Genomic DNA, 22,482 nt, shown 5'->3' on the forward strand with positions numbered 1-22,482 from the left:
TTGTAACGGTTTGATTTACGGTTTGACCTAAAAACCAAAATGAGATCATGAACACCCCTAAGGGGCCGCTCGTATTGGTAATGGACATTTAAGCTATTTTTTGTTCAACTAGACAAATCTTTGAGTTGATACAGTAAAATGGACATTTTGGAGATTTACCCTTTAATAAACTCAAAATATAAACAATGCCCAGGAATATAACAATGCCCAGAATTTGAAATAAGCCTATGCCACTCAATGTTTTGCCAGTTTACCTATCGATTGAAGATAATAACTCAAAATATAAATAAAAAACAAAAAAATTAAACGAAATAATAAAATGTTTCATCCGTTGTCCTCAATATAAAAAACTGAGAAATGAATCAAAACCGAAAAAATCAACGAAACGAAACAAGAAAACAAAACCAAACCGAATCGAACCCGTCCCGTGCGAAAACTTGTGTTGGCTCAAAACCTAAACCGAACCCGTTCCAATCTAAAACCTGTTTTGTGCCGAAAGTTGGTTTGTGTGGAAATCTGTGCCACTTGAAAACCCGTTCCGACCCGAACCTGCCACATATCCTTAGGACACTAACCCACATCAACCCATTTATTTAAATTTGTCGGCCTATTTTGACCAAAAATAACAAGGTGAAATTTCAAGTTACTCATTTTGACCCTTTTAGTTAATATATCTGACTCAAACCAACCCATATAATTTTCAAAACAACCTAAGTTAACCCATTTAAAATAAGTCAAAATTGCCACCTCTAATTGAATCCATTTGATCATTGTTGAAAACCGAAATGACCTAACAATTGGACAGATAGTAAAATAATGAGCATATAATATAACCCAGAAAAAAAAAAGCCTGACTAGAACTTTTACCTAAAGTAACCCCTAAAAAAATATCTACACGGGTCTAAGGAAAACGTACGACAAAGGTGAGACTAAAGCAAACCAATTGCGCATTAACGCTACGTGATGGCAAAACTAAGGTCCTTAGACAAATTCTACTACAAAATCTAAGCCCTGATCCCATTTCTCTAAGAATTCCTAATTCGATCTAACAATGCCGGTCCCGCTCATTTCATGTTAATCTAGGTCTGCCTTTGCCGCTCCTCCCCTACCCCGTTAGGGTTTCCACACTCATTACCGAAGCAGTCATATGTCTCCTCCGCAGGTGCCCAAAGCACTCGGCATCCCATCCCTTATCTTATCCGAGACACATGACACCCCAACTTCTCCTGAAAACCTTCCTTCCTTATTCAATCTAATCTTGTGTATTCACACATCTACCTAAGCATCCATATTCGATCCAACCTTGTGTGCCCATTGCAACATTTGTTACTAAAATAACCCCAATATCATGAGATCGACCACGTGCACACCTCCGCCGGACGCCACCTACTCTGTCAAAATCAGCCCATAGCGCAAACACCAAACCAGCGTAGCCGGTTCAAACAAAATTCGACATAACCAACTAACTAAAAATACAATCGAGTACTAGCGTCAATTGGGTCTCGCCGTCTCGGTCCAACCCACTCAAGTTTCTAAAAACCACAATTTTATGCCTAATTTTTAATAGGCATAACCAGCAAAATAATGAACAAACACAGTCAAGTTTTAAAACAATGTTCTTTAAAATCATATCTTTTTCCCAAAAATGCAAACATGGTATTTTAGCAGTTTTTTTGGAAACAAAATACCAATCAACTAATCCCTGTATTGATAAAAATAACCGAAGAAATAACGTCTAAAATAAACCAAAACCGAGGCGATGGCTGGCAAAAAAGATTCACCAAAATCACATTTACAGCACAGCCCACCCCTCCTATTTCTATCATCAGATGTAACTTATAACTTTACCCCCCCCCCCCCCAACCCTACTATTAATCCAATGGGCCCCACTTCCTTATATCATATCCTCTTGTAAAACAACACATATGCATCAGCTGTCTTGATTTGGTCTTCACTAATGGGGGAAACCTGATTATCATTAAACTCGTACCACTGTCCGCCATGCTGCATCAAAAAACATAGAATTAGTATATTAGTCTAGGGCCGCAAGAAGCTCGTTTATGTTCGTCTGTTTGATAAATGAATCGGACATGAACAAAATAATTTGTTCGGTAAGCTTAACAGACAAACACGGACATAGACCGTGTTCGTGGACGTCCGGTAATGATTATACTTTTTGAAATCAATATGTAATCGTGTATGTTCGTTTTTCCATTAGAGTCATTTATGTATGTTTGTCCATTAATGTTCATTAGTGTTTGTTTGTTTGTCTATTAGCGTCAATGGCGAAGGTTCCTTAGGGCCCGGGGTGGCCCCGGCCCCCGCTGTTTTTTTATGCAATAGTGTAAATTTATCCATTTCCGTCAGAAATTTTTTATACGTAGTGTAAATTTAGCCGTTTTGGGCCGAAATTTTTATACGTAGTGTAAAATTTAGCCTTTTTCGGCCAAAATTTTTTTACGTAGTGTAAAATTTAGCCTTTTTCGGCCGAAATTTATTATACGTTGTGTGAAATTTAGCCATTTTCGGCCGAAATTTTTTATACGTAGTGTAAAATTTAGCCTTTTTCGGCCGAAATTTTTTATACGTTGTGTGAAATTTAGCCATTTTCGGCCGAAAATTTTAATACGTAGTGTAAAATTTAGCCGTTTACAGCCGAAAATTTGAGCACAACCCCCTTCGTTTGTGAAATTCTGTATACATTTTGAGTTCGGCCCCCCGGTGTCTTATTCCAAGCTTCGCCACTGAGTAGCGTCCATTAATGTCTGGGTGTTCGTTTGTCCATTAGGGTTCGTTAGTGTTCATTTGTCCGTTACCGCCCGTTTACTATATTAACGAACGGACACGGACAAACTCAATTCCTTAATGGATGGACACGGACACGAATTTTCTTTCGGTAGAGTGTTCGTGAACTGTCCGTTTGTCCGACAAAAGCTTAACAAACAAACACGAACAAGCTCTCGTCCGGTTCAGTCCGGCCCGTTTACAGCCCTTGGTCTTACATTATTACAATAACTAAATAAAATGATATATAAAAGGTTACAGTTTACATACCTGTGCAAAAGCAGTGTAGTGGCCACCACCCATACCACCATAGTGATTGCTAACCGCGTACAGTTTGTAATTGTACCCCATAGACGGCCTCAAATATCTGTGAACGGTGTAGCTTGAAAAGTCAAAGTCAGCAATGGGAAAGTCAACAAAAGCCTCGAGTTTGTCCTTCACATATTGAGTGTATGAAAATCTCTTTAAATGGATAACCAACACTTCGGGCAGTCTCCACAAATCCAACTTTTTGCTAGCTTGTCGGTGCTCCTTACAATTCGGGCAAAGCCTAAATAATTTCAACGTTAAATTGATAAAATAATAATAATAATAAGCTATGAAATTTTACCACATGTCTTCGGGTCCCAAAGGTTCATCCTTCAAGAAAGCTTCAAGGCATTCAGATAACGTAACCACTTCCTGCAGGTTGTTTAAACGTGACGAAAACTCGCTCGTTTTGGGCAAACGGTCTAAAATACAGGTATCATACTGCTTTAACACTTCTTCACGCCACGAAGCAAGAATGCGAAGTTTACGGCTTTCCGGGATTATTAACGTTTGATCCATCAAAATATAGGTTCTTGTTTGGAAAAACCCTGGTCTTTCCAACAAGAAATCAAAGATTTCCTTTACGTCGTCACTGCTTGACACGTCATCAACCGCCACGTCAGCCATTTCAGAATCTTGATTGGCATTGTTGACAGGTTCTTCATCAAAAAAATCCAAAGAAAAACCTTCGGGCATGACGAATGGCTTCATTAACCGAAGAAATGTTTTATGTAACACGGAACCGTCACCACACTCGGGAATCCTTGCTACTAGAGGAAATCCAAATCTTTTGACCGTTTGATCTGGTCGACCATTTGACCTGATTCCCAACAAATTATTAAGACACTATAAAACAGGATTAATAACTTATAGAGAAAATTGCACAAATGGATTCGATTAATAAATATAAATTTTCAAAAGTTTCAAAGATTTTGACTGATGTTGACCGTATAGCGCCTACTTTGAGTGACTACCGATTTGTTGGAGCATAGGTGGCAAATGTGACCCATGGGTTGAATGGGTTGTAATAAAATGTATATAATGGATCAGAATGGGTCAAGCTAAAAAAAGAAAATGATTGAAACGGGTCAAAACGGGTTGACATTGCTCGAGTTTTTTTTTTATGGAACGAGAAAATCGGAGGAGACTTTTTAGTTTTTTTACTTTTTTAGCTTTTGATTTATATTTCAAGTTATGATTTTTTAATTTTTTAATAAGGGGTTTTTGAAATGGGTCAAAATAGGTTGAGATTTCAGAAACCCCTCAATAAAATATTCAAAAAAATATTTAAAAAATCATAACTCGAAATATAAATCAAAAACTAAAAAAGTAAAAAAAACTAAAAAGTTTCCTCCGTTTTTCTCGTCCATTAAAAAAAAAAACTCAAGAAATGTCAACCCGTTTTGACCCATTCTGACCCATAATATACATTTTATTATAACCCATTCAATCCATGGGTCACATTTGACACCCCTAGAGCATACCGATTAGTGATTAATCGGTGACTAACCGTGATTTTTACAACACTGACTAAACGTGCAACATTCTCACAAATGTATGAACTAAGTTTGCAACTTTTAAGATAAACCATAAGGCTTATCTGGGACCCACAGCATTTAAACGATAAGGCTTACTAAAGTAACCGGGAATTAATTTATTGTTATTTTGTGCAAGTTTCTCTAATTTATATATAATAAAAATAAAAAATAATAAAGCTTACTCTTCATGGTAGCAATGTGAAAAAACAACGAAAGGTTGTGACTCTTGATCCTTAGGTAACCTATAAGCAACAAGCTGATCGTTATCCCGAACCAGTTCTAAATAATCATCTGGCTTATCAAAGAAACGAAGAATGCTGTTTGTAAATATCTGCCAAAAAAAATACTAAATTTAACTTTTTGTAACTAGGAAAAACCAGGAATTAAAAAAAAAGTGCATACTTCAGCCACAAGCAAAGTTTCGTCATCTCTTAAAGAACAAGCAACGCTTAAAGCTTCAATAAGATCTTTAAACTTCCCATACTTTAGAACAGTGACGGTTACTGGAACTGGCAAATGTGACCCGTCAGTGGCCAAGACAGTCAACGTCATGGTCCTCGTTGTTGTTAAAGGCAAAGGTAGCGATAAATATAAAAACGGATCGAATGTAACAGAATGTTTCGTGCAAACAGGGCATGTTAAAGTTGACCGATACTGCCCCTGTAACAAAAATAAAAAAAATTAAAAATGATTAAAATTAGATATTGATTTAACAAATATCATAAAATAACTAGAAAGCTGACCTGGCACAGGTCAACTACTATGGAATCATTTCGAGCTAAATGGTTTCTCCAGTGTTCATCTGCCACTTCTTGGTCTGAAATTCCATCGATGTCTTTAATTTCATTATACGGTTTGAGTTTAACACGGTTCAAATCTTCATGAAGTCCATCCAGTAGAAAAGCAAGAAATTCCTATATATAAAGTAAAAAACTTTATTATATACCATATCAGTTAAACAACAACAACATATAATAATAATAATAATGTATCGGAGTTATACTTGAGAATCGTGCTGATTATATCCACCAAACTGAGGAGCATAACAAGCTAATCTCGACTTGAATGCGGTTGGACTCACGGAGTTGGTGCCAGGTGTCCATAGTTGCCTAAGCAAGTCTCCGAATGCTAATGCAAGCTTACCCTGGTTAACATGAGCAGAAGGGTAATTTCGTAATTTTTTTTTTCAAAAAACTAACGATACAATATTTGAAAAATACATACGTTCATGCCCAAAGGGTTTTCGAAGTTTAAATCTCTTCTAAAGTCGCCAAGAAAATAATCAACGAAATGTGGAGTATGCGCCAAGCATTGAACCGCACTGTTCATATAGCACGTATTTCCAAGATTTGATAATCCGGTCAAGCCAAGCTTCTGAGGTTCATTGAAGCTGCTAGCAAGTGGTGGTTGACCAAGTCTGACATACGGGTTGACTTTGTCGGAGTGACCATTCACCGTCGGTTCAGTTTCCAAGTCTTCAATTTCAATATAACTTCCTTTTGGCATATCATCATAACATAAACCATACACTTGTAACTCCAAAGGAACCTGTGGTGACATACTAAAAGTTTAACAGCCAGTTATACATATAACAATAATCGGTAAGTAATATACAAAGTAACTACCTCTTCATTCGCTAGTTCAATATTATCAGGCACCATTCCGTCTTTTAGAAAAAACTTCGTAGTTCGCCCCGAAAAATCCCATATCTTCAACTGCAAAATATATAAAGTAGTTTATTAAAGTCCACGGCTCACAAGATCGTAAAGAATAAATGAACGAGGCCAAAAGACACTCACCAAGCAAGAGCTGACATTAAATATCTGGCAGCACTTCTTAAAATCTCCAAACGCGTTGTCCTGTATAACACAGATTAAAAGTAAGGCAAATGTTAGAATACATGTTGGTTGGATGGACGTCTAAAAGTTATATCAAAACGTAAATAATAGCTACATAATTTTTTAGCAAAATAAATCTTCAAGAAAAAACCAGAAGGACTAACAAAAAACTAGTTATATACCATTTCGTTAATCTTTACAACCAATGAATTTGTCCCGAAAATTGAAAGTTTGACTTGTAAGGAAAACAAGTCCGCCTTATTATCTTCTTCGGCTACTAAGTTCTCAGCATTCTTCATATCATAATGCCTGCAATTAGAGCATATTATAGATGGGCGTCACATTATTGCGCACAAACATGGATTATAAATATGACTTTTGAGAATATTATAGATAGTAAATTGTCAATAATTCAGACCAAAAATACTTTTTGAATGCATAATTATTAATTAAACGAGCACACAAAAAAGATTTTTAGTGAAATAAACGAATATTTAAGAGTTCAGGATCTCTGTATATTCGATAGCTATAGGGGTATGCTAAATCTAGCTCGTTATCCTAATATAACACTCGGAAATTAAGTAATATACATCATACAGATACCTACAATGTAAAATACCCAAGTAGAGTAAAAAAGATTAAATATGCTTTACGAGCAAACAAACTAGTTATTACTCTATAGATACCCTAGTGTCGGAAGGATAGTGCATTTTGTCGATTCTACTTAAAGGCTTCCAAATGATATAAAATATTATTTAAAAGAGAAAAATGAAGAAGCTTAATTATTTACCCTAATTCCAAAAGAAGCATTTTTTATTTTCCAATGTGAAGTGTCCGATAAAAATTCGGAAAGATCTTTAAAGCACAAATATATTAACAAACGCCAAATTTTATTCTATCTTTTAATTATAACAGAAAAGAAGTACTATAACCAAAAACAACAAATATTGCTATATAAATATACGATATCAAGTGTTCGTGTATTAAAAAACCATTTAACTTTCTTAAAATTATCATACATCTAATTACGGTTTGATGATATATCCATGTATGATTTCCATTCAATTACACTGTGCAGCAAATCTAAATGGAAATTAGTAGCTATCTGCTGATACTAATGTAAGAACCACATTCATATTAAAACTTAATAAATCAATGCATACATATAAACCCTAGAAAAACCATTGATTTAATACAAATTCGCATCCAACGACAGCTTAAATTTATGTAAGAACCACATTCATATCAAATCTTAATATCAATGCACACAGGTAAACCCTAGAACCATTAATTTAATACAAATTTGCATAAAACAGCAGCTTAAATTCTGTAAGAACCACAATCATATCAAAATTTAATGGATCGATGCGAACCAGTAAATCTAGAACCATTACTTTAATTCAAATTCACTATTTTAAAAAGTAGCTTAAATTCAATAAAAACCACATTATATCAAAATTTAATAAATCAATGCACACAGTTAAACCCTAGAATCACAAATTTAACTTGAATTAACTATCAAAAACAGCTTAAATTCCGTATAACCAACAATCATATCAAAATTTAATAAATCAGCGCGAACCAGTAAATCCAACCATTGCTTTGATTCAAATTCGTTATAAAAGTAGCTTAAATTTAATAAAAACCACATTATATCATAATTTAATAAATCAATGCACACAGTTAAACCCTAGAATCGCAAATTTAACTCGAATTAACTATCAAAAACAGCCTATAATCATATAAAAATTTAATAAATCAATGCACACAAGTAAAACCCTAGAATCACTAACTTAATGCATATTAACTATCAAAAACAGCTTAAATCCTGTAACAACCACATTCATATCAAAATTTAATAAATCAATGCACACACTTAAACCCTAGAATAACAAATTCAACTCAAAGTCACTATCAAACACAGTTTAAATTCTGTAACAACCACAATCAAATCAAAACTTCAAAAATTATACCATTTAATCGTCCGGTAGAACATCCATTCCAAAATCAACGCGTACTCCCTCCCTGACCCCCCCTGCCCTTCACCACAACCACCACGTGCACTTCTCACCATATTCAAAACAATCTCCGATTCAAACACATCATTGAATCGCGAACCAGCAGCGTACAACACACCGTCCACTTCCTTAAGCACCGATTCTCGCGTCTCACTCCACCACCTGCAAATGCACCAAAACCACCAATGCCAGTTAGCAATCAGTACCGGGTCGTGTAGGTTTTGTGTCACGGGTCAAAACGGGTTCGGGTCGATTCAAAAGTGGTCATTTTGATTCGGGTCGGGTGGGTTTTGTGTCACGGGTCAAAACGGGTTCGGGCCGGAAAGGTCAATTTTAAAAGGGTCATTTTGCTTCGGGTCGATTCAAAAAAGAGTAATTTTGGTTCAGTTAAAACGGGTTTCGGGTCGATTCAAAAAAGGTAATTTTGATTCGGGTCGATTCAAAAAAGGGTATTTTTTATTCGGGTCGATTTAAAAAAGGATATTTTTGATTCGGGTCGATTCAAAAAAGAGTAATTTAGGTTCAGCAAAAATGGGTTTCGGGTTTCGGGTCGATTCAAAAAAGGGTAGTTTTGATTCGGGTCGATTCAAAAAAGGGTATTTTTAATTCGGGCCGATTCAAAAAAGAATATTTTTAATTCGGGCCAATTCAAAAAAAGGTACTTTTGATTCGGGTCGATTTAAAATAGAGTAATTTTGGTTCAGCTAAAATGAGTTTTGGGTTTCGGGTCGATTCAAAAAAGAGTAGTTTTGATTCGGGTAGATTCAAAAAAGAGTAATTTTGGTTCTAAGTCGAAACGGGTTTCGAGTCGATTCAAAAAAGGGTATATTTGATTCGGGTCAATTCAAAAAAGGGTATTTTCGATTCAAAAAAGAGTAATTTTGGTTCAGTTCGAAGCAGGTTTCAAGTTAAAACGGGTTGATTCAAAAAAGAGTAATTTTGCTTCAGCTTGAAACGGGTTTCGAGTTTCGGGTCAATTCAAAAAAGGGTCTTTTTAATTTGGGTCCCATCAAAAAAGGGTTATTTTGATTCGGGTCCGTTTAAAAAAACAGTCTTTTTCACAAATTATTATTAACAATAATAATAGTAAAGTATTACCTGTGATCAACGAGATACAGCTTCTCGTCTTCAATGTCAAACAAGCTCCGAGACACACGGCCGGTGCCGGTGCCGATGGCGATGGCGTTGCCGGAGTATTCGCCGTCGCCGTTGCCGTTGCCGGCGGAAGAGTGAAAGTTAAAGTAAGAATTCATGGGGAGAAAATGTAGGGTTTTGGATAGGAGTGTTTTTAGAGAGAGAAAGTGGGTGATGAGAGAGAGAGTGAGTGCCAGGAATTGATGAATTAGAATTGCGAGTAATCGATGGGTCATCAAGCAGCAGCAGCAGCAGCAGCAGCAGCAAACCAATGCTTTCTTTCTTTCACTCTTTTTATGTTGTCTCTTCCTCCTTTTATATCAATAACATGAATCAACATCATTAATTCATTATTATTATTATTATTATTATTATTATTATTTGTTTTTGACTAAGATTATAATATTATATGAGTGTTGGTGAAACTTTACACTTTACTACCTTTGGAATTATATTATTATTGTTATTGTTATTGTTATTGTTATTGTTATTGTTATTGTTATTGTTTGTTTTTGACTAAGGTATATTATGAGTGTTGGTGAAACTTTACACTTTATTACCATTGGAATTATATTTTGTTACTATTTTGTTTTTGAGGGTTTTTATAAATTTTAATGATAGGTTAGAAGGTGGGTTTCGGTTTACCACCCGTGGGTATTTGGATGGGTGGGTTTTTTTCGGAAGTAGAGATAACTTGGAGGCGCGTAGTTGATTGTGGTCATTTATCATTGGGTCACCATGTACAGAGATACCTAGGCATTCTATGTTTGTTAGTCGTTCAAAAAAAAAGTTAGAAGGTGTGGTGGTGTTATGTTATGGTATAATTTTGTTGGATTGAAGTATAGGGTCGTGTGTTTCGAGTTAGGTGTTTATAGTAGGAAAGAATATTAAATGAAGTACGTGGGTTTCGGGTTAGGTATGATTTGACTTTTAACTATGGTAGCATACTAACGTGAGATTTTTTTTCTTGTGGATAGATTGTAGGTTTAGGATTTGGAGTTACTTAATTGAATTAATAGATCGATTCATTAAGCGCGGTGTATTTTGACCTGGAACGTGTTGGATTGTGTATTTATTAAATCCAATTTACTTGTATTTCCTGTATTAGTGTGGGGATGCCTCTTTTATTGTGTCTATCGAAGAAACGTTGATTGTGTATTGTTGATTGAGGTGGTGTTGATTGAGGTGGTATGATCGAGGCATTCCAAGCGACGTGTGTTTGGTTATTCATAAGCAGAATAGTAATATTTTCAAGGTTGGAGATTAATATTGTGTGTATCTTCATGTTATCGTTATAAGTATAAAATGTTTAATCACAACTAATTGGTGCTATGATATTCAAATGAGCATATCATTCGGTTCTATGATGCATCTAAATGTAACTATATTGACGAGTATGATGTTTAGTCATCCAAAACACCATATATGCATGTTTAATCATTAACTTATGAATATATTTATTTGCTATTATAAATCCCATTGCAATACGTTCATATTACACGTTATCATGTATATCAATCGTGACATACAATCAAACGTTTTTTTTAGATAGTTTATGTCATTAGTACATGGGCAACAACCACAATAGATACTTTTTTCTTACAATTAGCGTTGCTGTATGATTCTTCGCTCTTAGAAGTTATGGCTTTGATAATGATGTCTTATAGTGGTTGAATGGGACGTGTTTAATGTTAGGGGTTTACCCAACAACAATGTAAGGAAAATAAGGCACATCGATAGGGTCTAGGGTGAACATATGGTAATGCTAGTTGACCGTTGCAATTGCAGCGAAACACAAGCGACAATGATACACAGACACACAATATTGTATGCTAGGATTTTGGCAAATAGTCGTGTAAATGAGTCGATTCGAACCACGACTAAGCTCGAGCTCAACTTAACTAAGTTAAACATCAAACTTTTTCTAGCATTGTGTTTAAAGCTTGAGCTTGACTCATTTATTTTTTTCGATAATTTCTTACTTTTAGAAAGAATTACACAAATATATTATAGTTTTTGTCTAACATATTATTTTTGTTATGCATTTTATATCATTAAAGGATAAAATAGTATGAAATTTTAAAGAACATCCACCTCATGAACAAAAGTGTTGCACATGAGAACAATGAGGATGAAAAGTGTAATAAAATATACTTACAAACCAAAACCGTAATATAACTATTTCATAGGGACTATCCGTGTAATTCTGTTTTGTAATGATATATTATTTTATATCCTGTCATATCATATCATATTAGATCATATCCATTCATAGCGAAAAATTAAAATGCGAAGGGAGACAAAAATAAAAAGCGTGAGAAGAATTTATTGCCACACATAAAACCACTAAAAAATAATAAAAAATCATAACTTAAAATATAAATAAAAAATGAAAAAAATTAAAAACCCAAAATGTTTCCCCCGTCATTCCTGTTCCAAAAAAACGTCTAAAAGACACAATGCCGAAAATACACAAACAACACAATGACAAATAAAAAAGGCACAATATATCGCAAAATGTAACACAATACCAAACAAAATATAACACAATGTTGAGTACTACAACACAATATCAAGAAAAAAAGACACAATGTCAAGGAAAAAAGAAATCAATGACGAAAATAAACAAAAAAGAGAATGATCGTTTTTATTCAACATTTTTTTTTTGTAAACGAGAAAGACGGTGGAAATATTTTTATGTTTTTTACATTTTTTGTTTTTTTATTAATTTTGAGCTATGATTTTTTTTCTTAATTTTTCATCATTTTTAGGGGAGTTTTTTTGTGGCTACAAATCCTTCTCATTTTTGTCCCCCTTTATAAAATAATCTCCATTTATGTCATATCGTATCGTATCTAATCATATTTAAACGTATCATATCATATCACATCATTCATATTTACAATTTTACTAAAAGATTACCATTTTTGCTGATACGTCATTTCCATGTTAATCTTAACAAATTATCTAGTCAATAATTCAATTTTTTAAATATGGTAATTTATTAATACTATTTATTTATCAATCTTTAAACATTATATCTTTTTAATTAATAAATGTTTTCATAATGATAATAGCACACTTACCTTCTATAAATACCACTTTAATCAACATTTTTCTATATTTGTTATGTTAATGTTAATGTTAATGTTAATTCTATCTCTCTAAACTCTCACTATTATAAACTTCGATTATCTCTAACTTCAATTATATCTGCCACAAATATGTCCCATTTCACCACAAACTCTATTAACAAGGATGTTTTCTTAACCATAATGACACTTCGTTGCTATTTGACAGTTGGAAATGGTCCTTTATGCTATAGTGAAACTCAAGCTTTAAACGAGCTTATAAAGCCAAGATTTTTAACTAAATGGATATTTTAGAAAAAAAAATATATTTATCAATTAAATGATGTTTATAAATATATTTAACAAATAAGTGTGATTAAAGCACTATTCTCCCAAATAAGTGTGGTTTCAATTATCATGTTTTTCCATTTAACTTTTTGATTTTTTAACCAACTTATTGTACTTTATTTGTTAATCAATTTATTATTTGGACTGCTCGACTTGAAAATGATCAGTTACACTAGAGGTGTACAAATCGGGTATTTTTAAGAACCGGAACTGGCTAGGAACCGGTTTCGGGTATGGTCAACAAAAGTCAAAACCGGGTCGGGTAGGAACCGGTTCCGGATATAGTCGGGTATTTGACCGGGTTTCCGGGTTTTTTCTGGTTAGGGTAGGGTTGGGCCGGGTATTTGATCGGGTTTTCGGGTTTTTTTCGGTTAGGGTTGACCGGGTAAAGATGGAATGGTTCCGGCGTGTCCGGTTCCAAGTACAGGTCCAAGGAGAAACCCAAGGCCAGGTTCTACCCACGGGTCAAATACGGATAGAAACGGTTCTGGGTCGGTTCTAAAACCAGGTATTTTGGGCACCTCTAGGCTCTAGGCTAGCTAGAAATGGATGAACCGTTATGGATCACTTTGGGCTTTAAAATCAACTTTAGTGATGCAGACTGGGCTTACACCATGTGCAGATTAAATTTGGGCTATAAATTCAATTTCTACCGGACTATTCCATAATTTCATTTTATGCAACTAAATGATATAATTTTGATTTCACATATGAATGAAGGTTAATATAAACAACCGAGAAGTAATGATTATAAATAAATAGTTTAAAAATAAAAGAAGATAATGATTATAAAAAAAATTAAATGATTATTTTATTGTTAGCATATAACTGTTAAAGTTAGAGATAGATTAAAAAGTTTACTTTATTATGTATTTGAATATTGTTAGAAATTAGAGTCGGAGTAGGAAAGAAGTTAGATTTAATATAAATACAGATAGAGGGTCATTGTATTTTGTATGTTTTCCGTTCATGATTATATTTTTTTAAATATGTCGTGTTTTGTGTTTGATTTTTGAGCCACATATCCAAGAGTTACTTCAATACATGATATACATGATAAGACAACTCACAAGAAAATTTAAATATTTGTTTCAACGTTAAAAGATATTAAATGTTTTAAGAGAGTAATCAATATTTCTCTACATTGTAGTTTAGGTTCAGCATTAAAACTATTGCAACACTTATGCACATAATACAAATTAGTGACTTTCCAATTTGAACACATTAACCACATGTATATTATTATTGTTATTATTAAAAAGTTGGTACAAGTATCAACCCAGTCTTCCTTTGAACTGTGGCTCCAAAGCTCTCGGTCATGTCAAGTTGGTCATGGCTAGCACCCTTGGGGAGTTTCCAGTTAAAGTGATAAAGTATATTAGCCAACGGGAGTTGCACGTTGACTAAACCGAGTACAGATCCCGGACACATCCTCCTCCCAGCCCCAAACGGAAGATACTCATAATCCGCACCAATAATGTTGGTGCTACATTTTTCAAACCTCTCAGGGACGAAACTGTCTGCATCTTTCCAGTATTCAGGATCTCGGTTTATTGCAAAAACATTGACAATAAGTTTGGTCTTTTTTGCTACATCGTATCCGGCCAAATTCACTCGTTGTAGACACTCTCTTGGCAAAACCAACGGTAGTGGAGGGTGCAACCGTAGTGTTTCTTGGATCACATGGTTTAGGTAGCTTAGGTCTTGAATATCATCTTCTTTGATTCTCTCTTTACCTTTTAGCGCTATCCTTAATTCCACTTGTACCTTCTCCATCGCTCTCGGACACCTTATTAGCTCGGAAATCGCCCATTCAACAGTGGCAGAGGAAGTGTCGGTGCCCGCACCAAACATGTCCTGCATTATTCATTAACCCTAATTAGGAATGCGGAAACACATGTAATTATGTTGATTTTGAATGTTTTAGCATAGTTTTTATCTAGTATAGTTATTATTATTATTATTATTATATACATTCTTCAGTTATTCAATACTTATAAAATATTATTCAATATTCATCAATACAGTTTTTCAGTTCTTTTGTATTCTTAAAAACACGCATGCTTACCAAAATGACGGCTTTAATGTTATCCGTTGTTAAAGAGAACTCCTCACCATCTTTGAGCCTTAGCAACACATCAAGCAATGTCTCGTTCGATTTACCAACGTTACTAGTATGTTCGGAAATAATGTTATTAATCAAGCTATCGAGCTTGTTGTGAATACTCGTCAACCTCACTCTTTTGCCCGAAAGATGATGTAAAAACATTTTGGAAGGAAATATATCCGCCACGTCAAACCCACCCGTTTCTCTCAAGATCTCTTTCACAATCTCCGTAAACTCCCTTTGGTCCTTGATTCCTCTTCCAAAAGCCGCTCTACTCATAACTGTCGCCACCACCTTAAAAATCCCCTCGGTAAGATTAAACAATGTTCCCGGCCCCGATTCTTTGATCTCTTGAACCAAATTCCAACATTCCTCTTCGCGAAGCGATTGAAACGACTTCACTTTTTTTACACTTAGAAGCTCCAAAGTGCAAATCTTGCGTAGTTGTCTCCAATATTCGCCATAGGGCGCGAGAACAATGTCCGTGTTGTGGTATGCGATAATCTCACCGGTTAATGTCTCTGGCCGATTCGCAAAGGGGATGTCGTAGGTGGTTAGTATCTCTTTAGCCCATTTCGGAGATGACACTACTATTGCCGAGACCTCGCCAAGTTGTAGATGCATCAATGAACCATGTTTTCTAGCTAACTCCATAACCCCACGGTGTGGCATTGTGCCTATCCAATAGTAAAATATATATTATTTAATACACATATAATCTTAAATATATATATATAAACGAAACCTCCGTAAATTCTCTCAAACCACCAGATTGCTTTATTTGAAAATGAAGGTTTCTCATGAATTTGATCTGAATTCACGGGTCATGTCTCACCAAACTCAGATAGCTCTTAAACGTGTTATAACATCTCATTATATTAAAAATTAATCTCATCAAATATTATCTGGATATGAAAATCCTATAAAATAGGGATATACTAAAAACTAATATCCGATTTTTTTTAAAAGATATTATTTATAACTAAGAAACAATTTTATAGTAAAAAAAAGCGGGTCATGGATCTCACCAAACATAGATAGCTTTTAAACTGTGTTATAACATCTTATTTATTTGTAAAACCCTTTCATCATCAAATTCTAGGTATATTATTAACTTCCTTACAGTATATAAAATTAAAATTATGAAAAATATATAAATATTAGAAACGAATAATGTAAAGCAACCCCGTAATACGGTGGATAAAAGCTAGTAAACATACAAACACGTAACACACCACTTCAATATTTTTCACATTTGTTTTTCGAATAACATTGTACATAACGATTTGGCAGATAACGATCTCACTTTTTTATCATATTTGTTTCCAGCGACCCGCAACTAACAGCATGCTAACGTCGTTAGTCCCATGTCGCCGGAAAAACGTTTTTGGCCAGAAAAGTCACATTTTTTTTTTGTCAGGAAACTCAGTCTGAACACCACCACCACCACCATCAACCAACCACCACCAACCGATTCCGACGATGGTTCTCAGGTTCCGACAACCTCAATAATTGGGGATTTTACTAGAAAGAGGTTCTTAAATGTCTGATCTAAGGTTACGAAGATATTTGGGTTAAAATGTTGAGTTTTCCATAAAAAAAAGTGTGAGTTTTCAGGCAAAAACGTTTTTTCCGGCGACCTGCAACTAACGACGTTAGCATTCTGTTAGTCGCGAACCGTTGGGAACAAATATGATAAAAGATAGAATCGTTGTCAACAAATTTGTTAGTTAAATTAATAAAAACCGTACATCTTGTTTAATACACATATAAACATGACAACACACCACTTTAAGACTAATTCACATTTGTTTTTTGAATAACATTATACATCTATGCAATTCACTCATTGAACAAAGATTTGCCTTCGATGACATATACTATGTGAGAATGAGACCACCATAACCACATCATTCCCATCTTGACTTCATATCATCACACTGCTAACTCATTCACTTATCCTTTTATTTATTTATTATACAATTAATATATATTATTTGAAAACAATTACAAACTAAATAAAAATAAAATATAATTATAAGATAAATATTAATCAAACTTTTTTTAGACTCTACATAATATAAAAAAACACTAAATGCCATATTTTTTGCAACTTTTTCAACGGTGTAACCACTTCATGTTTTCTTACCCATTGTGGATATTACAATGGGTAATTGTTGCACCCAACCAAAGTATTTCAAAATAAAGTCTCTTTAGAGTTGATTCAGCTCAATTAACATATTATTAAACTCTAAAGACATAGCTTGAATCGGCTTTTTTTGTTTTTTTTACCTTTTTTATTGGACGGCGAATTTTTGTTATTTGTGGAACTTGAACCTTGGTGTTCTCAAGACTTGAATCCGCTTGTGCAAGGAGAATTTAATTTATAGATGCACAATATTTTTAAAAAGCCATCTGATTCTAGATAAATATAAACAAAAGAATATAACTAGCGTACCGACTAAATGATGCATGTGGCCGATGATGGGGAGCCGCCATGGCTCAGGAAGGCGGTTTTTGGCGGTGACACTGGGACGAGTGGCGAGCTTGTAAAGAAAGAAGACAATGGTTGCTAGTGCAATGGAGGTAGTGAGGTAGGCTTCCATTTTTGATGGTTTGCATGGCATAAATGATAAATGATAAGCTTGTTTATACAAGTTGTAGGTTGGTGGTTGTCCCTAAGTGAAATAGGAACTAGCCGGTGTTGACTAATTAAGTAATTGACTAATTGTCCAGTATATAATTAACTTTTAATAATAATAATAATATACTTATATTCTAATAAAGTAAAATAATTGTGGACACGTGTCAGTTTGTGGTTAAACCTCATAATTTTTTTCCCTCCAAATTAATAATTATGTCATAGATCAATAATTATCACTTTCCTTTTACACTCCATTTATATTATATTTATAACATGATTATATTATTCTTTACTTTAAACTCTATTTTATTACTATGCAATTTTTATAAAAATAAATATTCTTATAAATTATAAATATATGCTTTAAATCTATCCAGTTATTTTTACAGCTAATTTACTAAACTATATATATGTTAAAATGTAATAATATATACCATTTACTTTCATATATAATAAAGTTTATCATAGTCAATTTCTCGATTTTTTTTATCAATGATTGTTTCAGATTTTTTGTGAACCTTAAATTTGTTGTCACTGGTCAAAAGTTGATAAATAGATTGTGTGGTACAGGTTAACTATATTTGGCTCAAAATTTGTTATGGGTCAAAAAGGGGTAATATGAGTATTTTTAAAAATTTGATAATGCAAGTAGATTTATTATCAAATTTGTTATGAGTTCAAAGTTTTTACTTGAAAATGTCAAACAAATGAAAGTTAGAATTTTAAACGTGATTTGGTTTCAAATTTATTTTCAATGGAATTTTTGGAAATAGTGAAAAGATTCGGGATTTGGCTAATTGACTATTTTTCCCACAACTATTAAAATTTAAGAAAAGGCGGTGAACACTTTCGACATGCTACCCCCAGGCCTATCAATGCTTCTAACTTTTATCAAATTTGGAAATTTTATACCAACATTGACTTTTCCTTTAATGGTGATTAAAATGTAGTGTGTGAAACATGTCATATAAAATTATACTCAAGTGAAGCAAAGATTCACAAAATTGAACAGGTTAACGTGTTATTTTTATGTGTAGTCATCATGGCAAAGTCGAGAAGCCCCGTCAAAATTATAAAAATCATTTTCAAGGTGTAGCTCAGAACTATTATTGTATGAAAAGTCTTTTTTAAAATTGGTTCATAACCAAAATTCTTTCAATTATATATATATATATATATGATGCTGAGAATAAAATTTCCAATAGATGAGCCGTTTTGAGGTATATTTTTGCACTTGCGTTATTATTATTTTTTATTAAGTTCATTTTATGTTTTGAAAAAATCATTTTCTGATATAAATAAAATCAATTTACGTACACATAGTATACATATAAGCATAAATCTAATTATTTTTTCATATAGAGTATGTACTTATTTATTTTATTTATAACTTTATTATTTGGATAATCTCGTGTGTTACATGGGCTCTAAATCTAGTAATAATAATGTAACAAACATGTAAAAGGACAGTTCACCCCCGAGTTAATGTTGAATTTAGACCGAGTTAACAATTTGGACGAATTGGCAACGACTGAGAAGCATTGAGGGTCTAATTGCGAAAAAAAATATTTTTGGGCGAAATTCCCAAATGTGACCAAACGTCAGGGACGATTTTCGCACTTTACTCATATAATAAAGAAAGAGTGAAAAGACATGTCTACCCCTGACTTAATGATTCAATTTAACGAGGTTAGTGATTTGGACGTAATTGGCAAGAATTAAGAAATGTGGATGGTCCATATGCTTAAAATAAACTTTTTGGACTAAGTTCATATTTTTTGTCAAACCACAAGAAAACGGAAATGACACTTTACTCTAACTTGTATAATAAGTTGTAATCTAGCTTCTTTGTTAAGCAGCATCAATCCACAATTTTGAAAAAAAATATTTTATATACTAGATTTTATCCGCCGTATAACGGGGACTGTTTTACATTATTCGTTTTTAATATTTATATATATATATGGATTTTAATTTTATTTATTGTATGAAAGTTAATGATTAATATACTTGAGGTTTGATGATAAAATGGCTTCATAAATAAATGATATGCTATAATCTGGTTTAAAAGCTATCTGGGTTTGGTGATACTCATTACCCGTTTATTTTCTTTATTATAAAATTGTTTCTTAATTATAAATAATATTTTTTTAAAAATAAAATAAGATATTAATTTTTAGTATACTATATCCCTATTTTATAGGATTTAAATATTTGATGAGATTAATTTTTAATATAATGAGATGTTATAACTCGTTTAAGAGCTATCTGAGTTTGGTGAGACCTTTACCCATGAATTCGGGTCAAATGCGTGAGAAGCCTTCATTTACAAATAAAACAATCTGATGGTTTGAGAGAATAGTTGTTTTACATTTTTCGTTTTTTAATATTTATTTTTTGGATTTTAATTTTCTTTATTGTAAGAAAGTTAATAATATACTTAGGGTTTGATGATGAAAGGGTTTCATAAATAAATGATATGTTATAACCCGTTTAAAAGCTATTTGGATCTGGTGACCCATTACCCGCTTATGTTTTTTACTATAAAATCGTTATAAATAATATCTTTTTCTTTTTAAATTGGATATTAAATTTTAGTATATCCCTATTTCATAGGATTTTCATATCAAATAATTGGTAAGATTAATTTTTAATTTAATGAGATGTTATAACCCGTTTAAGAGCTATCTGGTTTTGGTAACACCCATACCAATGAATTTGGGTTAAATCAATGAGAGGTCTCCATTTAAAAATAAAGCAATCTGGTGGCTTCCATAAAAGGGAGAAGCGACATCGTGTGACACGTAAGATTTTAGGGGTTCCATTTATACATATTATATAGATTATAGATTATTCATCATGCTGTCCATAAATGACTTTTAAGTTACTTTTCTAAGTATGGAAAATTTGAAAGGCAACAAAAAAACTAGTAATCAAAAAGTATTAGCATTTGAATGTTTAATATTATATAGCCTAACGAAAAGTATGAGCATTTGAATATAATTCTTGGTGAATTTTGACTTGCCCATTGAACATGTTTGTAGTATGGTAGGCTATTTAGAAACTTTGGGATGATACGATTATCTTGAATGGTCGTATAAAGACAATTAATTTGATGAAGTTGTTTATTTCATTTTATTTGTACTCGAGTAAGAAATATAAATACAAATTTCTTGGATAGAGTAGTTCAACCACGTATTGAAGTTAGAATTGAACAATTTATGCTCAATCCACTCTTATATGTTTAAACATATGATCAAATGGCTTAATCTTGGTTAGAAATAGTTAAATATGGTAAATTACTAAAATAGCCATTTTGACCCTACATTTTACAAAACAGTCATTGAATTTTAGCATCCATAACATAGGTATATCCAAAAACTAACCAACCAGAAATTATCAAATAAGCATAACCAACTAACAAGGTTGAAATTTAGTCAGCACAAAAATCTTTAAAAAGTAGAACAAGTCCTTAAAATAAATCAATAATAACTAAAAGGTTCGTCTATGGCTCAGTGCGTGGGACGACTAAGGAAGATTCATGGGGGGTGCAATGATATATATTAAATAATATTTAATTAGTTTATGGATAATTATTTTCGAATCCTGATCATGTTATGATAGGATATATGTTAGATCATTAATTGAGCATTAGTTGGAGTCAAATGAGTATAGGTTTGTTATACATACCGTGATTAAGGGTTGGAACAATGCAATCAAGTTTTAAAGTCAGGTTTCTTGATTAATAAACGAGTTTGGGTGTTAGCCAAATACGAACATACCAATTATTAACTTGAATAATTAGCCTGTTAGGTTTAACTTTGATTATATAGCCTAGCGAAAAGTATGAGCATGTGAATTCTTGGTGAATTTTGACTTGCCCATTGAAAGCCTTATGAGAGTTGTTGGTGTTATTCAACATCAAATACCAATTGAATATGACTACGATAGATGACTATCAGTATATCCGCGTTCATATGGAATTTAGGATGAAAATTAAAAATTAAATAGTATTTGACAAAAGTCATGATTTTTTACCAAAATAGGCATTAAATAGCAATTTGATTAATTAATTTATTGATAGGAAAAAATTGTTTTGAATCTAACTACTATATTAAAGCAATACATACTTTCATATGTCATTTAATTAAACTATCCACATATGATTTCAGCTTAACAATTTTCAAAATTATAATTTACACCTAATAAGTTATTTAATTTTCATACTATTATCATTTATATAATTACTAACAAAGTTACAAATATAACTTTAAATTTTGTATTAAATGAGATTTTTATAAATTTATGAATTATAAAATTTTATTTATCGTTATTTATATCTTATGAACCCATAAGGTATGCTATTATTAAATTTAATTTTTTTGTTGCATATTTTTAACAACCGGTGTATTACACGGGCTATATCCTAGTGAATATAATACTGTAAAATACAATACTTCCATAAGTGTTCCTGTAATCCTATTGGAGTCCAGTGAGATTAAAATTGAGCAACTCAGAGAACATAAATGAAGAAAAAAAGGATAATGTGAGGACTTGTGGTGTAAAAAAAAGGGAAAAATTTTTTTTAAAAAATCATAACTTAAAATATAAATAAAAAATAATAATAAAACAAGCGTTTCTCCCAATTTTCTTATTAAAAAAAAAAAGAAAACACAAGGACAAAAATAGAC

General features: G+C 32.8%; 2 protein-coding genes across 2 annotated transcripts; both read right to left on the bottom strand.

The window, feature by feature from the left end:
• Nucleotides 1-1,858: 1,858 nt before the first annotated feature.
• On the bottom strand, nucleotides 1,859-9,857 carry LOC143626876 (ubiquitin carboxyl-terminal hydrolase 8-like). Its single transcript, XM_077096818.1, has 13 exons — nucleotides 9,586-9,857; nucleotides 8,443-8,649; nucleotides 6,652-6,778; nucleotides 6,431-6,490; nucleotides 6,257-6,346; nucleotides 5,856-6,179; nucleotides 5,635-5,775; nucleotides 5,375-5,545; nucleotides 5,034-5,291; nucleotides 4,814-4,962; nucleotides 3,395-3,913; nucleotides 3,055-3,334; nucleotides 1,859-2,004 (listed from the first exon to the last, which is right to left on the bottom strand). The coding sequence occupies exons 1-13, from the start codon at nucleotides 9,855-9,857 to the stop codon at nucleotides 1,900-1,902; spliced, it is 2,703 nt and encodes a 900-aa protein (XP_076952933.1). The 3' UTR covers nucleotides 1,859-1,899.
• Nucleotides 9,858-14,294: 4,437 nt separating this feature from the next.
• Nucleotides 14,295-17,753, bottom strand: LOC143626826 (germacrene A hydroxylase-like). The gene is made up of 3 exons (XM_077096784.1): nucleotides 17,606-17,753; nucleotides 15,109-15,824; nucleotides 14,295-14,897 (listed from the first exon to the last, which is right to left on the bottom strand). The coding sequence occupies exons 1-3, from the start codon at nucleotides 17,751-17,753 to the stop codon at nucleotides 14,295-14,297; spliced, it is 1,467 nt and encodes a 488-aa protein (XP_076952899.1).
• Between the last annotated feature and the right edge of the window lie 4,729 nt (nucleotides 17,754-22,482).

The sequence above is a fragment of the Bidens hawaiensis genome, unplaced genomic scaffold (assembly GCF_021521415.1).
Source record: "Bidens hawaiensis isolate Kalapana, Puna unplaced genomic scaffold, B.hawaiensis_p1.1 tig00004525_1, whole genome shotgun sequence".
Lineage (NCBI taxonomy): Eukaryota > Viridiplantae > Streptophyta > Magnoliopsida > Asterales > Asteraceae > Bidens > Bidens hawaiensis.